Below are 13,749 nucleotides of genomic sequence, written 5' to 3'. Positions count from 1 at the left end.
CATTACTTCATCCCATTTTCCTCTCACCTCAAGAATAACATTTACTGTAATAAAACATTATAATTCAGTGTCCCATTTAAGGGCCATGTCTCTCCATCCCTCAACTTATACAGGGGCCACCACTGATTACAGTACTTAACCAAAGTTCTCTTATTCACACTTCTCCCAGGCAGCCCCCCATTTCCTTCCAGTGACTTAAAACACATCCCAACAGACTCCTTCTTACTATTCCACCACTTCGTTATCTCAGTCCCTATCCCAGCCACAGACGACTCTAATTTCACTTACAGCTTTCTCTCTTATCCCAAGGCATCCAAACCTTACAGTTAGGGCATTCAATTTCTTGTCCCCACCATACATACAATAATTCTTTACACCATATACACTTTAAAACATATAGAGGTTCACATTCACCCCTCGGATGTTCAAGACAATAACCACATACCAACATTTATAATAAAATTAATACAAAAATGTTCTCACATTTCCAGCATAAATGAGTATAACAATTATTAATAACCTTATAATTATTAATTAAAAGGCCACTTTTCTCCACATTCCAGCTTATAAAGCGGCCACCATTGATTACAATATTTTATCAATGTTTTCCTATTCAAATTTCCACCAGCGGATCCTCCAATATCCTTTCAATGACTCAAAAAGGGCTTTTCTTTAAAACTCCACCACTTCGTTTTCCTCCCATTTTCCCACTTCACACTAACAGAGTACACTTAACACTTACAAAATGCAGCATGCAGGTATCTCTCTACAGCAACACCAAGAACCCACTATTATTACCAAGAATATTGTTGTTGTGATTTTGGCTATAAACAGAGTCAAATTCCACATTCTGTAAGTCAGAAAACCGGAATAAGCGAGACTGTACCAAACAAGCCCTATAAGCAAACTTGCCAGGCTCCAAATGACAACTGAATGCCAACAAAATCAAACAAAACCAAACGTATACTTAAGGTGCTAGCCACAAAAGTGTACACCACCCTGCAGAAGTTTAACTTTTGACTTACGGGCAGTTCCAAATGACCAGTCTACCAACCAAACAAACCAAAATAAAGAATACCGCCACTTACAGCAATGGGGTCCTTGTCTGCCGCCGCAGTGATCCGCTGAGTCAAGGAGTCCCTCTGGGAAATCCTGGGGGTACCCTGGGGAGTCCTATCCCCAGCGGGTCCTACAGCCCGGCAGAGAGGTGTCCCACCTGGGTCGCCAGATTGATTTAAAGAACGAAGTCAAAATTTTTTAGTGACTAAGTATCCTTTATTGGCAGCGCTGGGTGCACATTAGGCGGAAGGGTCCCCCGTGCATCCAGTGCTGCCAATAAAGGATACTTAGTCACTAAGAAATTTTGACTTCGTTCTTTAAATCAAAAAAGCACTGAGTGTCAGTCTATATAAATTCAGCCAACAACAAGCAATTGAAAAAAACACAACTAAAACCTGTATTTTAGGAATAAAAGCTTCTGCACCTAAGTAACTACAGTAGCTGGTGAAACTGCTTGGCACACTGACCCTAAATTATCTTAATGTATTCCCAAATAAATATGTTATCAGAGTTTACAGGAATGCTTTCCATGCTACCATATTGCCCCTTAACTCCACCTTCAAATGTCAAATCACTCCTGTCTTATCAATCCCATGGAACAAACTCCTTATTATTGACTAGATTTATTATGGAAAGCACCTTAATAGGAAGGACTTGAAACAATTGTTTCGCTTAAAAGCACCAATGGAAATGCAAACAAAAAAAAGTAGAAAGAAAATGAGAGATTTTGTGAGATTTTCAGTCTTAGCTTTCTTCATTCACTCTTGTAAATTCACTCAGGCAATGCTAACCTCTTCAATTGCACCTGCAGAAATTCTGTGTCCGGCAACATTGATCACATCATCCGCTCGAGACAGGACGTATAAATAGCCATCTTCATCCATATAACCTGCATCCATAGTATCATAATATCCCTAAACACAACAAAACCAAACATAAATTCAGAAACAGTACTAGGAACATCCACTCATTTCCCATGAAACCAACAAACAAAACTGATTGTTTCAAATGAAACACGCTTTTGGTGCCTGAAAGTTTTAGTTCTGTAACATTTTTCACCATTCTTATGTCATAAGTGTCATTCAGTGCAGCTCCCTTTCCAGAAAGGTTTTGTAGTCTTTGTTAAAACAGAACATAAGACAATACATAAACCTCAGTTTTTTCCAACTCTGCTTTCTTTGATCCCTGACAGCCTGGAGAAGGATGTTGTCTGAATCCACCTAAGGAGAACGGAATTGCTACAATATAACTAGAGTTGTCCAATTGTTCCTAAAGGTTGGGGGTTTTTTTTGCTGGATCCCAACATACATCATCATCATTATGATGCAAGTGCACACAAAAAACCAATCTGCCTTATCAAGTCACTTATTTACTTTTATTGAATTAAACCTTCTATTTTGGACATTGACATAGGACCAATCTGTCTATTTCTATAAGGAAAGAAGGAAGCCAGTCCTTGGATAGTTCATCTGACAAGGAAACTAATGCAGTTAGGAGCATTAGATGCACAGTGGGCAAGTGGATATTTTGGACTAATACTATGTTAGAATGACTGCACATCAACAGAAGTAGCGTTATTTGAAGCTGTGATAGTTTAAGGTTGCGAGGCTTACATCTTTTATTAGATCAAATGACATAAAACAACTTTTAGGTTCAGAAGGTTGAGGTTTGCCGCCTTCTGTTTCAGATCTGAAAAAATAAAAAAACCCAGCATGCCCAAAAGCTTAAAGTACGAATGAAGAAATTTTTACCTTGAAACATTTTTAATTGTGTAACACGTATATCAAAGATCTCTCATGAAAATAATGCATGATAATTTTGTATGTTATGCAGTTTAGATCTACTATCATTCAGTTCTGCAGGATTATGAAAAGTTTATATAATCAATTTCATAATTCTTACTGGAAATTTCTGGAAATACAACTTCTGGAAAGTTTCCTGATTTTCCCAAAGACCTGAGAATGCTCCAGGAGGCAAAGGCAACCTTAAATTAAAAAGAGCAGAGGCAAGTAGTAAGAAACATAGGTATAATTCACGCTCTCCGTTCATACTTTATATTCAGATAAATAATTGTTGGCTATACAGTCAGAAAAGAGTTCAGCTTAATAATATGCTGATAACAGACCAAAAATACCATATATTTGTTGTGATCACATGCATATAGCATTGAACTGATTCCAGACCATACCTTTTATACAACATAAGCACCTCTGGCATTCAGTAAAATAATGTTTGGTCTAGTAAACACTATATAGCATACTATAAATATGTTATCTGCATTCATCTTTCAACATTTCCAAGGATTAAGTATCTGTCAGAAATGTGTGCATGTATGCTATGATACAGACAACTTCAATATTACAGGTATCTGTCCTTGTTTCAGCTGGGGTAGAGTTAATTTCCTTTTTACTAGCTGGTACAGTGCTGTGTTTTGGATTTAGAATGACAACAGCACCCTGATGTTTTAGCTGTTGCTAAATAGTTCTTACTCTAAATCAAGGCATTTGCAAGGTCCCCATGCTCTGCCAGTGAGCAGGGGCACATGGAGCCAGGAGGGAGCAGAGCCAGGACAGCTGACCCAATCTAGCCAGAGGGATATTCCATACCATAGAACATCAAGCTTGGTATACAAACAGGGGGAGCTGGCTGGGGCCTGCCCATCACTGCTCACAGACTGGCTGGGCATTGGTCGGTGGGTGGTGAGCAGCTCCACATGAAACGATTGTGCATCAATTGTTTCTTTTATTTTGGGTTTCATTCCTCTCTCCCTCTCTCTCCTTTTCATTAGAATCATTATTACTGTATTTTAATTATTAAAAAAGTTCTTATCTCAACCCACGAGTTTTACCCGATTCTCCCCATCCCACTAGTGGGGGCTGTGGGGAGTGAGCAATCAGCTCTGTGGTACTTGCCAGCCGGGGTCAAACCACAACAGTATCTCACTAACACACGTACACATTCACACGTGCATAGACATATGAATTGAATTATCAGACACACAGAACTTCAGTTTCTGTAAAAAGATATAAGTCAAATTACTTCAGTCATGAGAATCTGAATAAAAATACTTTATTTAGATTGTGTATAACATTACTGGAATTACTGGAGGAGTTGTTTGAAAGTTTATCACTTCTAGAACTTTCTACAATAACTTATTTTTATTTTTTCAGGTGAAGCTGCAAAATTCTGTATTGCCTTATTAGTTGAGTTTTCAATGTGTACCATACACTCATTCTTCAGTCCACAATACAGGCATGACAAAATATGGGACACTTCCCATACAAACCTGCTGAAAGAGGAGAAGCTACAGAAGTCTCAGCTAACAAAGAAGTGGTTGTTTCTCCATTCAAAGCCCTGACAGGGTTAAGCACAGCTTACTTGAACTTCCTAAGAGATATATATTTGGGCATATCAACACAAGTTTTATGAAGATTAACCCTAGTAACAGAGAGAGAATATGCTTGCTTGCATGATCTTTTATATAGACAAAACCAGAAATGCCTCATACACATTTTAGTAGCATATGCCTGCATTCCTAACCAGCAAATCTTTAGCCAGGGGTATTTTATTTTCTACTCTGATAGTGTCTCTGTGACACCAGAAGGCAACACCTCTAGCAGTGAAACAGCCCTCCATAGCATTGCCACACTGGTATCATTGTAAGTCTCCTATGATGTTCAGGTCACAAGAACAGGTGCTACCAGCTCAGTGACATGTACATTCCCAACACTACATTTACAAAGAGTTATATATATATAAATACATACACAAACTTTTTTTTAATCTAAATATGGTATAAATAGTACAAGTCATGTTAAAAGGCCATGTAATCTAGTACAGATTCAAATCCATGTTTTTTTTAGAATCCCAGTTTTTTTCAGCTTAATTCAGCTCGATTAGCATAACAGAATACACCACTACAAATACTACTACTTTCTCTGAGGATTCTGACTCAACACATGCCATAAATCACATTCCCTAGAAGTATGGTTAAGGTAAGGCCAGAAATGCCAAAACACTTCCCAGGTAGTCACCCTGGCTTCAGCAGGGCAGCTTAGCTTCTGCCCATCTGGAGAGAATTCATTGGCCTTTTTTAAACCTTGCAAGCTTAGTAAGAATCTCTGCGGTACATAAACATGACCTGCAGAGAAATTCTCTTGGAAAAAACAAGTTAGAAAAACAATATATTGATCCTAGTATTTGTGCATGTATAAGTTTAAAAGAAAAATCTCTTGTTTAGATTCAAGAAAAACTACTAGACAATGGTAGTTACTATGGTTGTTGCCTGGTTGCTAATAACACAACAACTTACAAAAGCTTACGTCACTGCAAATTTTGCACTTTAAATATATTTACCAGTCTGAAACATCCTTGTGATGGGAGAGAAAGGACAATTCGTATTGATGAAGTCCTCTATCCACAGTACTTTGCAGTTAGTCATTAAATAGAAAAACCAATTTTATTGCTGAAATCAGAAAAGCATTTTCCTTTCTGCAACTGTAATGGTTTAGAAATCCTAACACAGAAGTATGTAACATATCACCAAAAATCTCTGCTCCCACCATTTGGTTTTGTTTGTGTTTGGTTGGTTTTGTTTTGTTTTGTTTTTTTTAGGGAGGGTAGCTTTTGTCTTTTGTTTCTTTAAAGGAAAATTGCATTGGTAAGTACATCCACGGTGCATATTTCAAGAGTCAATGAAAACCAGACTGCTAAACTACTGGCTGCCACAGATACAGCTACGGTGCAAATCATAGCACAATACCAACACAATCTGAAAATGCACTTCCATGACTCTCTGTAAAAAATTACTTGCAGTTAGGACTGCATTCCACCCACTAAGCAAAAACTGAATGCTGTCTTCCATGTATCCATCTTTCAGGAAAAATAATTCCAAAGCAATCGGCACATACAGTTCTTCAACAACAGTGAAGTTCTTAGCATTGTGACTGAATAGAATTTCTAGGTGCTGTGCAAAGACAAATAATTAATAAAATTAATAAAGGTAGAATTCAGCTTGCCAGAACATAATTACATGTATTGCAATTTTGCCAGGACATCAGAATGAAAATACCCAGAGCCAAGAATACCTCCATGCTGCTGCTGTCAGTGGGAATGCTGCCATGAATTCCAATGGGAGCTGAACTGGATCATAATTATGTGCAAGGAGCCACAAGAGTAAAAATGAGACAGTCAGAAAATAGCAGCAATCTGGAAGAAAATATTTCTTTCTTTTCTCAGCCCCTCCATAAAAATGGAACATTTTGAGATGTTTGGTTTGGGTCTGTTCTCCCTAGGAAACATAACACACACCTACAAAGGTTCTGTATTTAAAAACTGTTGCCTCTTTGTCCAAACACTGAGTTGTCAAGGTCTTTTGGGGTTCTTTTTATTCAGAGGATATATTGACCAAAAAGTGCCAGGTACAAGAAAGTAAGCATGATCGCCCCAGAGATGCTCCTGCTTCTGTTTCACAAGCAACAGGACCACAGAAGACCAAGACAGGAGGAGGTAGGTTCCTTTGTCATCATTTTCACAATATACAAAGAAGTTGCTTTGCTTGGTTTCCCTTTGGGACATATTTACTGTATTTCTCTAGCTACCCGCTAACTTTTCCCTCTCTCATCCTGCATGCCAAGCCACAAACCAACCAGTGCTGAGCCTCTGCACCTGCTATCGATTCAAAGACAAGCCCTCCCTTACACTATTCTTGCCTAGATTTTACATGTGGTCATAACTCTAGTAGCTTCTTCTGTCTCATCATTGTTTCTTCCTTCTGGAGAGGACAGTCAAGAGCCTCAAGAAACACAAATTCAAGACAAGCTTGCCAGCTTTTTCTAAAATATGAATGTGGTACCAGCTATATTGGAGCAGCCTAACTACAGCCAACTCATCCCGTTTAACTAGCAAAAACCAGGCACCATTTCAAACCCAAGTTGAGGTTCGAGACAAAAACTTACACTGAGCTGAATCAAAACACGTGAATATGAGAAAGTTTAGCTTTGAATTTCAAACTTCAAAAAAGATGTATAGGTCTGAATTTTGAGCTCAGTCATGCCAACTTTTCACCAGCACAGCAACAGCAGTACAAATAATGCTATTCTCCGTTTACTCCAGTGAAATTAAGATGACGATTGTAAAATTACAGGAATACAGTTCCAGGCCCATTTTGCATTTCAAGGTTGAATACATTTAGAACAGCATCAGGAAAACCAGGTAAACTGTGTAATTAATTATGTAAATTATATGGGTTCATTTTACAAAGACCCACTCTAGTTACATTTTATAAAGATAAGAATGTAATTTCATTATAAATTGGAGAAACTAAGATTAGGTGAGCTTGGCACCATTACACAAAAACTCTGAAGTACTTCCACAGTAACTGTTTACTGCTAGGGAATTTTAAATTACAATCATTATCTGGTTTTTAAGAACTCTTTCACAGTTCATTTATTTTTCATAAAATGGTGGCTGACCATTTTATGAAATCACATAGAAAATCACAGAACAGCCCATCTTTAGCTTAGCCCAAGAAAATCTAACTCCATGTGTCACATCCTTTCAGGATGCCACTCATCAAAATTCCTTGCTGACAGAACAAAGTAATTATAGACACAGCACTCAAAAGATAATTTACACAGAAAAACAAATTTCTGAAAGTACAAATGAAAGTCAAAAACTATTAAAGATGGTACCTTGCTGAGTTTCAGAAAAGACATCCTTTTATTTTATGGCAGACAATGGTACTCACAGGCTGTTCATTACAGCCAGTCAAAGCAAGTATAAGCCATTGTTAAATGAGTTTGGGCTTGGAACAGAGCTAAATCATTTTGATTGGCAGCTATATTATTACTTAGCATTTATGTAGTGCTGTGTATAAACATTACTCTTAAAAAAAAATTTGATTGCAAGTTTGAAAGCCATCTGGAACCCGGAAGCTTTTTCAGACAACAGGGACAACAGCACAGGAAAGAGGGTGGAGAGGAGGTAAGAGAAGAGGATCTCTAACATTCATCAGTCTGCGTGAAATGCTACTTTAGCATTTAGTAGCTGAAAGGGGTCATAAAAGTAGTTGGTCTCAGTGTGGATTTTACAGGGAAAAAAATATAGTTTAGTGGGGAAGAGAGAAATCCATTAAAAACTAGTGAAGTGCTTGGAAAAGGTTAAAAGAAAGTTCAAATGTCTACTCACAGGTACTCCGCCTGAGATTTGGTAGAAAACTCATCTATAGCTGAATTGCTCTCACATTGGAAGTCCTACTCACTGTTCCACTTGTAAAGGGAAAAGACAAAGTTGATAAATATGTGGAAGGTTGGCAGGGAGAGAAAGCTTTTGCACAGATTCTTCATTATATGTAATCTGATTTCCCACACAACATAGGCTAAAAGATGCCATCTACTAAATCCTGCTTCAATCCCATAACTTTTGGTTAAAATAGATACCCAGGTTTGACCTAGAGGTGTCAAAGAAAACCATCACATTCCCAAGAATATTTATGTGATTCTGTGCAGAGGAGATTGGTAAAATAAATTTGTAAATACTTATCCCATAAACCTCCATTATTATGGTACAAAATTAACTATACAAACACTAGCACAAGTGTAACTAGGATCTAGCAGGAAATTCACGGGCAGGCATTACTCTCTGGATAGAATGAGCGTAAGGCAAATGTAGTTCTCTTGCTGTTGTAGGTGAATATAAAGAATAATGCTAGCTAATGAGACAGTGCTGACAACTGCTTCATAAAATAAACATAACGGGTTTGCGATCCTTACAATGTACAAAAGCAAAACTGAGTTTCCCACTGCACTGGAATTTAAATGGGATTTCTCTTTATTGATGTTCCTTATGAGAACAGACAACTTAGAAAATTCTCACAGGTAATCATGATTACACATACAGACATACACACATTTTCAAGTTTGTATTAATTACAGGCAAGTCAGAACAGTGCAAGCAGAAATATATCACTAAATCAGACTGGTCTTGCTAATGGAAATGGAGGTCATCACTGCTATTATTTTCACTTCAGAATAAATTGTCAGAATCTTTCATGCCCGAAGATTCTAGCTAAAAAAAAAAAAAAAAAAAAAAAAAGGAAATTTAGAAGCCCACCCTCATGAGCTGCAGTCATATTCATTTTCCCTTGTCCTTTCGTCACAAACAGTGTGACACTACTTTTCATTACTTTATCTTGAAAGACTTGTGAAGTCAAACCTGTTATTGCATTGCCCGGGTAAATTAACCCATATGAGAATTCCTGTCAGCAAAAATCTTTCCAAAGGGCATAGATGATGGTTATATATAGAAAAAAAAAAAACCAACAAAAACAAGAGGTATCAGTTGGCAGATGAGTGAAGAAAATAACATACTTAGAGCAGGAAGATGGAGTAATTAGATACAAAAATTACTGTTGTACACTACTTGACTCCTGCAGGATAAAATTAAAGTTTAAAAATCTGTTTTAAGAATAGATATTTTAAATACTATACTTATGAACACTGCAGGTCTCAAGCAGCCCCCAACAGTCTGCTGGGAGTTAGACTGGGATAAAAATAATCAAAAGCAGCAGCACACCACTTGTGCACAGCTGCTATTGTGAGCAGTGTGTGGCCATTCTCCTCTCCAATAAATACCAAATAATATTTCTCAACTCACATATGCTGCAGATAAAGCAAACACCTGTGTTTTTTTCTGAAATGGTACACCATATTTTGCTGCTGAGTGTATGGCTGAGTAAAAGTCAAAACTATCCTGACTTCCATTTTCTTCTGGTTGCATGGGGACGTGTCCCTGGGGTGACAAACACACACTGCTAGTAACAAGGATCATCCCCCCTATTTTTCAGGGGTCTGACCATGCAGAAACCTGCTGAATGATGCCTTGACCTAATGGCCACAAGTTTTTATGACCAAAAAAAGCAACTAAACACTGCAGTCACTTACCAGAATGAAACCTGGAACAAAATGTTTAGACACTGTGAACCAACTTCTGTTAACAGTCCAAAGTTTCAAACATTAGAACTGCTAAAAAACCCACAACTGGCCTCCTAAAGCTCATCAATACCTTTGTTTTGTTTACTTGGTCTGGGTTTGTTGTTTTTTTTTTTTTGTTAAGTGAGGAATGAATTTTAAGAGATCCTATTGTCTCAAGAGGTTAAGTCAGAAAAAAGGCTGGATGTTTAAGAGGGGTAATAGTTAAGCTACCTCAGAACAGTTTTCATATTGACAATGTTAAATGCTACAACGTAATTTCTTTCCTCCCTACCCCCCCGCCCCCAGTCATTTTAGAATGGATATTACAATAAACATGAACATGATAAATCAATATTGTCCCTGTGCCATTACTCCTTCTTGAGTGATGCAATGCAAAGAAACAAAACAAAACAGAACGCCCCTCTTTTCGCCCATCTATTTATTTGACTGCAGCAAAAGTCATGCTGGGCAAGATAAAAAAAAAATCATCATCATCAACAACATCAAAATCAATGTATAAACACATTTATAATCCCTTAAGATAAATGCCTAAACGCAGAGCCACATTAGGGAAGATAAATTCTGGCCTTAAGAGTTTGACAATAACCCCAAAGACGACCTTCTAATATAGCAATATATACTCCTGAGTGCCATTTAAAGATAAAGACAGAAATGGCTCAGGAATGTATGCACATGTCTACCAACATTACTTGTTAGTAGATATAATTCAGTCTGTTTGGCAGAATTGGTGAAGGTGGAGTTCATTTCACTTCTCCTTTGGCAGATAAGGCTAAGTACCCACCCTAGGCCAGCCCTGTCACCCCTGCAGTCACTGCAGAGACACGAGCCCGTCTGGAAGGCAATTTAATCCATCCTAGCTGAATGCTTAAGACAGCTAATATTGATTTTCATACAAAATACCTTTCTCTCTCTCCATTGATTACACGACTACATTTTAGTATGGCATCAGATACTACAGAGGTGAGAGTTTTGAAAGATAGCCCTCCACTGTGACCCGAGTGACTGATACTGCAGTTTTAATTATTCATACTCGACAATGGACATGCACAATGTTACATGTGTAACATGTAACATGAAAACTACATCTAAATATGAGCCTGCTGATTCAGGGGAGATTGTGTGTGCACTTAAACACATGCCTGTGTCCCCCGGTGATGTAGCCTAAGACGCTGAAAATCAGGCAGGGTACAGACTTCACCCTGAAAACACACGTCTGTGTCACACAGAACAGTAACTTCATGTCATGCTCACTACCTTAGTCTCTCCACAGTGGCCTGGTTACATTAGATCAGTAGTAGAGCTGAGCAAAAAACCTCCACCCCTTGGCAACTCCAACGCCCAAGCAAGTGCCATTGCAGCCCAGCCGCCCGCATTTCCCATGCCACACACCCACAGCACGCTCCAGTGCCTGCAGCTTTTACGTGGCTCACCCTCAGCTCACGTGGCCACTGCCCCAATCCTCAGCTAACTTCCCTCTCCAACAGCTCATCACAATTGGGACATCTGTCCCAACACTTTGGCTTTTGACAGTATTTCAGTTCACTGAAGGTTAATGCTAATCTTCGTATTTCCTTCCATTCATTTAAGCAAGCAGCGAAGGCTGAGTTACCACAACCGCCCTAAATTTTCCCACACAAGAAGTGAATGAAAGCATCTGTGACTTGTATTTGCTGGCAGTTAGGAAGGGTTCAGAAGTGAAGTATTTTCTGTGACTGAAAACTGAGGCAGCTACAGCTAAAGTGTTAATCACAAAGCAGGTATCTGTCCAAGGAAAATGCCATTTGCCTAAAAGCCCATGAAACACCCAGAACACAGAGCTGGCAGGGGCTGTGGGGAGCTGCCGCCTATCAAGCTTTACAGAAGAAAGGAAAGGTTCTGGCAACAGTGAGACTGCAGAAGGCAAGATAAACGTAAGTGATGCTCACAGTGCTATCCAAACAGAGGCCCCTTTATCTAGACAAAAGGTGCTGAGAAAGATGTACTTTAAAAAAGAATATTAAAAGCTTAGGGAATTCATCTGACAGGAATCTGGCAAATGGTAATAAAAATCACCTACATGATGCGTACAGCAGGGGTTCTTTCTTCCTTTTTTTTTTTTTTCTGGAGTCTTTTACTGTATGTATTTTTTCAAAGTACTACCATAACAGAACACCATTTCATGCAAAGCACACGCAGAGACATCTTGCTGTTTTTACAGAAAACAGAAAATATACATTCTCCCTCTAAAAATGTGCATCAGTTGGGATTACAAGGTAGTGAAATAGGCAGCATCACAGACAACGCATGTCAATCTGCACTGCTCTACTATTTCACGAAACTGAAAGACAAAACAGTGAAGAGAATGATTCAGTATCTTGCTCACACATCACAACAGGAAGGCTTCATCCTGTTCAACGAGCTGGTAATTAAGAAAATTGTAAACTCTGCTGTAGCCTAAGCAAAAAAACAGCAATCCACACTCATACACGCACACAATTTCATCTGCAACTTTCCAGCATTAATGGACATTAAAAGTTACGGCAGTTTGGTATCAATATCAGAGACAGTCGTGCTTTTCAACCCTCACTACTTCAATTACTGTTTTATACATATATATATAAAAAATCAGAAAAGTCTTCCGTTAAAAGACAACCAATGCATGTAGGGAGTTTCTCTTAACTGTAAGATACTTAGTTTGCTTACTTTACCACAATATTTCCCAAAGTCTTCACCTTCACTGGTTCCTTATTTTCATCCAGAATCATCACTGTAAAAAAGTAATATAGGAAGAGAACTCCTGTTAAGAAGTGTATTTTTAGGTGAAGGACAGCGTTTCTCTTCATGGCTATCAACTGAAGTCACACTTTGGAATGGCAATATACCAGTGACAGAACAACTGGGATAGGAAACTGAAACGATGAATGGACATACAGAAGACACTTATGAAAAACAACAAGAAAGCATATATAAACTCCGTTTATAAACTGTAAACACATTTTTTTTAATATATTTTTAGATAGCGAAGAACATAGCACCATTAGATTTGGAGAATTGTGGCTCAGAACACACAACGAAAAAGACCTACTCACATGTAGCTTTCAAAGCTTTCTCTCCTATTTTTTCCTATTTTTATGATACTAAAGTAAATCTAATCAGTTTATTGTAACTGTTTTATCAGGGTAGCAATTCCAGCATTTATCCTCCTCCCTGCAAGCAGTGTATTCAATGTACAAAAATTTGGGGAAGGGAGACACACTGCTCACTCCTGAATTACCGAAGAACTGACTTAATTCTTCAAAATGTGGGACTTGCATCAGTTTGAAAACAATGCAATGAAATGATCTGAAAAGTGTTCAAGTAGATCAAAAGGAAAACATAACATAACATCTGATTTAAGGCAACAGAATCAGAAATTAATATGGTATCTTGATTCACTTTTAAATGCAATTTGTGCCACTGCACTTTGTTATCATAGCTAAATGCTGCTTTTATTCTTTACATTCTAAAAAATCAGCAAAGAAATCAGTTTATCTGAGCAATACTGTGACAGGAAAAAAACTGGCTGTATTTAAAAAAAAAATAAGATTCTGTAACTTTCTATTTGTATTGCAGCGTAAATACAACATAACTTCAGCAGTGCCCAAACCATTAAGACTTGCATGTATAATTTAAAAATACAGCATCTATCTTCTATGGCATAGGGATCTCTTTTAATTAA

The 13,749-nt window shown here is 38.0% G+C and overlaps 1 protein-coding gene across 5 annotated transcripts in view; it reads right to left on the bottom strand.

Moving 5' to 3' along the window:
* Window positions 1-13,749, bottom strand: part of ACSS3 (acyl-CoA synthetase short chain family member 3) — a 99,763-nt gene that overhangs the window by 10,890 nt on the left and 75,124 nt on the right. For all 5 annotated transcript variants that reach the window (XM_040594999.1, XM_040595000.1, XM_040595002.1 and 2 more), the window contains 3 exons: window positions 12,735-12,798; window positions 2,962-3,043; window positions 1,851-1,973 (listed from right to left, as the gene is read on the bottom strand). In XM_040594999.1, the coding sequence (XP_040450933.1) occupies window positions 1,851-1,973; window positions 2,962-3,043; window positions 12,735-12,798 (269 nt within the window). The remainder of the gene's footprint in view (window positions 1-1,850; window positions 1,974-2,961; window positions 3,044-12,734; window positions 12,799-13,749) is intronic.

This window comes from Falco naumanni, chromosome 5, assembly GCF_017639655.2.
Source record: "Falco naumanni isolate bFalNau1 chromosome 5, bFalNau1.pat, whole genome shotgun sequence".
Classification (NCBI taxonomy): domain Eukaryota; kingdom Metazoa; phylum Chordata; class Aves; order Falconiformes; family Falconidae; genus Falco; species Falco naumanni.
This window is presented reverse-complemented; position numbering and strand designations above follow the sequence as displayed.